General features: G+C 36.0%; 1 protein-coding gene across 1 annotated transcript; it reads right to left on the bottom strand.

Annotated features, from left to right (window-relative positions):
• Positions 1–2517: 2517 nt before the first annotated feature.
• LOC129896274 (putative oxidoreductase TDA3) lies at positions 2518–6517 on the bottom strand. The gene is made up of 2 exons (XM_055972132.1): positions 5520–6517; positions 2518–3212 (listed from the first exon to the last, which is right to left on the bottom strand). Exons 1-2 carry the CDS (start codon positions 6388–6390, stop codon positions 2836–2838), a joined length of 1248 nt encoding a protein of 415 aa, XP_055828107.1. The 5' UTR covers positions 6391–6517; the 3' UTR covers positions 2518–2835.
• Positions 6518–7158: the final 641 nt, after the last annotated feature.

The raw sequence follows: 7158 nt of genomic DNA on the forward strand, positions 1-7158 counted from the left end.
ATTGCAAAGATCGTTATATGATCTAAAACAATCAGGGCGTATGTGGTATAATAAGCTTAGTGAGTACTTAATAAATGAAAGCTATATAAATAATGTCATTTGTCCATGTGTTTTTATTAAGAAAACGGAATCAGAATTTGTTATATTTATCGTTTATGTTGATGACATAAATATCATTAGAACCCCTAAAGAGATCCAAAAGACGATTAAATATCTAAAGAAAGAATTTGAGATGAAAGACCTTGGAAAGACAAAACTTTGTCTGGGTCTGCAAATTGAACATTTAGCAAATGGAGTCTTTGTCCACCAATCTGCCTACACTGAGAAAATCTTAAAACAATTCTACATGAACACAGCACATCCATTAAATACTCCAATGGTTGTTCGATCACTTGAGTGAAAAAAGATCTATTTCGACCTCCAAAAGAGGATGAAGAACGTCTTGGTCCTGAAGTACTATATCTCAGTGCAATTGGTGCACTTATGTATCTTTCTAACGCAACCAGACTTGATATAACATTTTCTGTTAATTTTCTAGCAAGGTATAGTTCATCCCCAACACGAAGGCATTGAAACGGTATCAAACATATTTTGTGATACCTAAAGGGTACCATTGATATGAGTTTGTTTTATACTAATAAAGGTTCTGCAGACCTTATTGGTTATGCAAATGTATGTTATTTATCAGACCCACATAAAACTCGATCTCAGACAAGCTATGTATTTACACACGGAGAAACTGCTATATCATGGCGATTTATAAAATAATTTATTGTTGCTACTTCTCCAAATCATGCTGAAATAATAGCAATTCATGAAGCAAGTAGAGAATGCGTGTGGTTGAGATCGATGATACAGTTCATCAAAAAAAGACGTGGCCTGAAAAATAATGTCCAAGTACCCACAGTTATATTCGAAGACAATGCCGCGTGCATAGTTCAATTGAAAGGTGGCTTCATAAAAGGAGACATAACGAAACATATTTCACAAAAATTATTCTTCACACATGATCTCCAGAAGAATGGTGATATTGATGTACAACAAGTTCGTTTGAGTGATAATCTTGCAGATTTATTCACAAAAGCATTACCAACATCAACTTTTAAGAAGCTAAGATATAAGATTAGAATGCGTCGTCTCCAAAATATTAAATAAAGTTTAACTTCATTAGGGGGAGTAAAATACGTGCTGCACTCTTTTTTCCTTAACCAAGATTTTATTCCACCAGATTTTCCTGATAAGATTTTAATATGGCAGCATTCAAGGTGTATTACCAGATGTGTATTCTTTTTCCTTCACTGAGCTTTTTCCACTGAGTTTTTTCTAATAAGGTTTTTAACGAGACACAACATCTATAAATGTTCAGAATAAATATGTATAAAATTTCTTGTAAAATTTTTAATGAGGCACATTTCACGTGCACATCCAAAGAGAAATATTAAAGAGCAAGTGAATGTCATTTTCCAAGCTGGCAAGTTGCCCACTAGGTTTTTGGTCCCTTTTATGGCTATAAATATAGCCCCTTTTGTGGTGCAATCAGCGAGAAAAACAAATACACTGATACATTTTCTCTTATTTTCTTCTCCTTCCTCTTTCTTTTATTTTCTCCTTCTTAAAGCTAAGTTAGTCTATTTTACAACAACTTGTTACTTGTTCAGATGAGCTTAAAACCAATTACTAATATTTAAATGAAAAAGATACTTGTTACTCGTTGTTCAGAGGCAAGCTTGCACGCATTTCCACGCAACACTCTCTTACTTTCTGTTTGATAATGATGTTCTAATAATACATAATAGCACTACATAAAATCTGAAGAAGCAAAAAAATATTTTAGAAAGAAGAAACGCAATGTTCTAATTGCCATGATCGTAGATAGAGATTGTGAATCCACGATGCGTTAGTTCAACTCCGTCGATTTTATCGTATACCTGTTACGTCGTATCAGCACACGACAACTATATATGCATATTGACACTTAGGCAGATAAAAATGAAGCTTTTTAATTTGTCTATATTCAAATTCAAATGCAAATCCTAACTGATCTTAGTTTTCGCCCACTTCATTAACTAGGTCACATGCATTATGTTCAATTTACATTGTTCTACTTTTGAAAGACGCTACCTAAGATCTCGAGTTTTTATATATAAATATAACTAATGTATCTCCTTCGTAAATAATTTTTCCTTAATGACCATGGACAGTTGCTCTATGGATGCATTATCACGTCTAGCATCAGGAAAAATTATTCAGAGCATGTCTGGAGTAAAGCATAGAGTAAACTATGTTGCTCAGACCCTTTGAAAATATTGTCACATCCATGTCAGATTTTCCAAAAATTCATAGTTTTTTGGAGAATCCAACAAACAAATCCGAGCAACATAGGACATAATACTCCCTCTATTTCATTTTATATGCAATACTTGGATGAATACACAGTTTAAAAAAAAGAAAAAAAAGACTTCCAGGACATAGGAAAGATACCCTTAGTACTGATATTTCTATGATATAAAAAGCATGTCATCAAGGATAAAATGAGAAGTTTAAAGTTAAATAACTTCAGATATAGAAGTGTGTCACTGTTTTATAAATAGACTAAAAAGAGAAGACTATCATATAAAATGGAACGGAGAGGGACCTTATTTTATTGGACAGACTCGATATTTACTGTGGTGATAATGAAATGCAATTTTCTCTCAACATTGAAGGCAATAGTTTCAGAACACTTCTAAAAAAAACTACAAGTTCTTCATTGAACAAATTACCTCTTTGCTTCTTGCAGTGCCAAGTATATGAAGCAATATTTTCTCTTTTAGATGATTGGTGTATGGTCACATCTTACTTCTTCAGAGCACTAGCAAATCTTGCGGGGTTAAATCGACTAAGATCAACTATGCTAGCATGTCCATCCAGAATGAGTTCGGACATAGCTGCACCAGTGGCAGGACCATTGAGTATTCCCCAACAGCTATGTCCAGTTGCCACATAACAGCCTTTTATACCAGGAACTTCGCCGATAATTGGCACATCATCTTCACTGCAAGGTAAGATGCACGCTTGTTCAGCCTTCACAGCCGCTTCTCCTTCAACTAAATGGCTTGACACACTAGTAGCAACTCTCTTAAGCACGTTTATTGATTCAGGAACTGGAGTTATCTGCTCTGGATCATCTGGAACCTCTGCCTGAGCTGACATTCCACATATATAAACTTCTCCTGAAGGTCATAGAAAACATAACATTATAAGTCAACATGTAATTCAAGAAAATCCTTGTTTTGGTCTATAATAGACAAAGGAAAATTGAAAACGAGACATCTGTTTCATTCATGTTGGAAATAAAATTTAAAAAGGAACAAACTATCATTTCAATATCAGGCAGCTCACTGAAAACAGAACTAGGCAATAGTTGATAGGGAACATTCTCCATCTTTCGACATGGTGAAGAATTTATATGCTAATGCATGTTATAGGACCCATTGTATTCATGGATACGAACTCAAGAAATGGATGCATCACTCATGTACATTGTGAACTATCACATCAAACAATAGTATATGTGTTGGCTTGACCTTTAAATTATAAAATTAGAGAAGAACAAAACGGTCATGCAAAGAGCTTATGGTTTTCAAGAGTATGATCATAGAACAAGCCAATAATAATAAAAAAAAATTAAAACCATACAACAAGCCAATAATAACAATCATAAATTAAAACAACTTTCAATGACCCTTCATAAAATTAGATCTGTTTATAATCAGAGGCCCTGACATGCAGGATTTCAACTTTATGAGTTCTTGATTTTAGAACTATGACTTTAATTGCTAATATGGTTCCAAATGTGGTATGTGTACATATTTGATGAATATATTTAATACAAATAAATTGTTTGAAAAAAAGCTATTGGGTTCAACTGAACCAGTAGGTGGACTTCTACCTCTGCCTTTGTTCATAATCATAGCTAACATAACAAGGAGCATGAGCCTTTCCTTTTCTTTATAAAATACAGGATGCGCAAAGGGAGGGGGTAATGCGAAGCACAGCCTGAGGGACAAAATGATCAACTGAAGAAAAAGGGATAAAGATTGGCCCAATGAAATATATTTGGCAACAGAGCCTACCAACTAATATTACACGATTACGTTGACAGCCTGATACATGAATGCACAATTATACACATATGAAGGAACTGGTGAGTCTCTAATAGTGAAGTTAAAATACCTTTTTCTACTAATGGTCCACGCTATGAATGACAAGTTTAAACAACATTACTCTATATTTAAGCTAATACACTACTTCGTTGTGGCAAATATAATAGAATGAGAATGTATATTGCTTGAGGCGGATCCACGATTTTAACTTAAACACGTTCAACATTTAAAATTCTCAGCACTGAACTCATTGTAGTGTTAAAATTATGAATTTAAATCTAATACTTATTGAGTTAGTAGATTTTTACATCTATACTTATACTTCCCCTCGAAAGCACCAAAAAAAGCTACATCCGCCTCTGTAAATTGTACTTCCTCCGTTTCAAAATGAATGACCTAATTTGACTTGGCACAAAATTTAAGAAAATAAAGAAGATTTTTCAATCTTGTATTCCTAAATTAAAGTCGTGTCAAATGTATCAAAATTTTCTTTAACCTTGTGGCCTTAAACGTGACACGTGGAAAGCTAAAATTAAAGTGTTGCCAAAAAAGGAAAGGGTTCATTCTTTTTTAAAGTAGGGAGTAATACACGTAATTCATTGAATCACTATTAACACACATCAGGCATCATACTATGTACTATACCAATGGTAAAACCTACTTTGCTTGAACTCTTCAAAAACTGTCGACAAGTGTTGTTGATCCTCCATTTTTGGATGATCCGATACTACTGATGTAACATGTTTGGAGAGTCCGAGCTACATAGTAAAAGGCTAAATATATGCATTTTTGCACAAAGTAATATAATACATATTCAAAAAACAATTTAAAGTAATAAAATATGAGGAAAATGACGGCTAAATATACCCCCCCCCCCCCCGAACATCACCACCCCACACTTAGACTCTTGTTCATCCTCGAACAAGTATTAAATATAACATTGTATATGAATGTATATATACTTTTGATACATAGTTATATGTCATATACAGGGGCGGACCCAAGGCATGTTGAGGGGGTTCATCCGAACCTCCTTCGTTAAAAAATTACACTGTATATATAAGATAAAATTTTTAATTTATGTGTATATATTTAACATTGAACCCCCTGAGCATAAGCCAAAGGACTAGCTCAGTGGCAAATGGGGTTCAATATTTCGCTTTAGCTCAGCTCGCGAGTTCGAATCCGAATAAGCACATTTTTTTTCGATTAGCGTGTTTAATTTTTTTTGAACCCCCTTCATAAAATTCCTGGGTCCGCCACAGGGCATATATATATATACACATGGTTATACACCAATATCATATATAACATAACTATTTATACAATATTTATATAATACATATACATAAAATCATTTTTATAGGATAGTACCTGTTGGACGAGGATAAATTTCGGGGTCCATGGGCTTTCCACCTTGGGCCGGATAATAAGTGAGAAAGAGTGCATGTGGCGTGATCCTATCGACTTCTTTGGGTTCTAGTACTATACTATGGGCTTTAATTCCATAAACCCTGAAAATCGAGCCCAAAACAGAAAATCTCTTACTCCAAGGCCCAAGTGCCAACACAACTGCATCAGCACCAATCTCTCTACCATCATCCAGTACCACTCCTCTCGTTTTCCCGTCCGCCATTTCCACTCTCTCTGCTTTACCAATCACCAGCTCAACTCCATAATCCTCCATTGCTTTGGACAGTAGCGTTTTCGTAAACAGTTGTGGATGGACTTGGGCCGTACTGTCAGTTGACCCAATTGTTCGTGGGCTTTTAGCTGGGCCATCGACCCAAGACGGAACCGGCCCAATTCGATTCGACGATGAAGAAGATGATGATTCGGTGATGGAAACACTTAGGGTAGTGAGTGGACGATAACCGTAGGATTCTGATCCATTAAGCTCTTGAGCGAGTGAGCGGTGAAGATTGAAGCTGGCGCGTGCGAGAGACGCGAGGGGACCACCGTCGCACCAATCTAGAGCGAGGAAACCACCGGCTTTACCGGAAGCGGCGCAGGCGACGGAGGATTGTTCGATTAGAGTTACGGCGGCGCCGTTTTTGGATAGGAAATAGGCGGTGCAAACTCCGATGACTCCACCGCCGCAGACTGCTACCTTTTTAGGTTGTGGAGTAGTGAACATTGACGGCGAGGATGAGGATCGTATTAGGAAGAGTGATGGGTATTTTAGGTGTGGGAATTTTGTGGGGACTGAAATGGATGAAAATGGAAGTGTAGGGGACAATAACATTTCTTAATTTAGAGTTAAGGGACTTGGAAACTCGAAAGATGACACGTGTGTTGTTGTTCGCGCTGTGCTTCCGTAGCTACCAGACTTTGGGAGTCGGAAAAAGAAGATAGCTTACGTGGCCTTTTTATTTTGGGAGTTTCTCAAAATGGCGAAATCCATCGGTGACCCCCTAAAGTTGGCATCAACTTTCATTTAGACACCTAAACCAGGAGATGTTCATTTTAGACAACTCAAGTAAGGGTCGAATGTGTCATTTTGACACTTTTTTGACAATCACCAAAATATATTAAGTGTGTGTAATGCACTCGCCTGACGTGTCAAAAACAACAAATTAAATAAAGACACGTGACATATATATATATATATATCAAAAATAATTATCAAATAATAACTTTTATGATCAATAATTTGATGACACGTGACATTTTAAAAATTCAAATAATAATTTTTTTTTAAATAAAAATTAACAATTATTAACCCCCACCCACCCCGCCGTCATCTTCTTCAACCCCACCCACCCCAACCCCAACCCCAACCCCTCACCCACCCCGCCGTCGTCTTCTCCAACCCCAACCACTCCCCCACCCTACCTAAGTGCAACCAATAATAAATCAAGCTAAAGTCGCCATATATGATTTACTGACGATATTTAGAGAGCCACAAATATTTTTTTTTAATATATACACACCTTCAGTGTTAACAATTGGAGTAGCCTAAGAACCTTCATTTCTTAAATGTCATAGTATTAAAGTAAATACATTGCCATGG

The sequence above is a fragment of the Solanum dulcamara genome, chromosome 7 (assembly GCF_947179165.1).
Source record: "Solanum dulcamara chromosome 7, daSolDulc1.2, whole genome shotgun sequence".
NCBI lineage: Eukaryota > Viridiplantae > Streptophyta > Magnoliopsida > Solanales > Solanaceae > Solanum > Solanum dulcamara.

Excerpts from the sequence above, each read along its gene's own strand:
- LOC129896274 (XM_055972132.1), bottom strand. The coding sequence starts at position 6,390 with ATGTTATTGTCCCCTACACTTCCATTTTCATCCATTTCAGTCCCCACA. Across the intron at positions 3,213-5,519 it reads AATTTATCCTCGTCCAACAG|GAGAAGTTTATATATGTGGA; the intron begins GTACTATCCTAT and ends TATGACCTTCAG.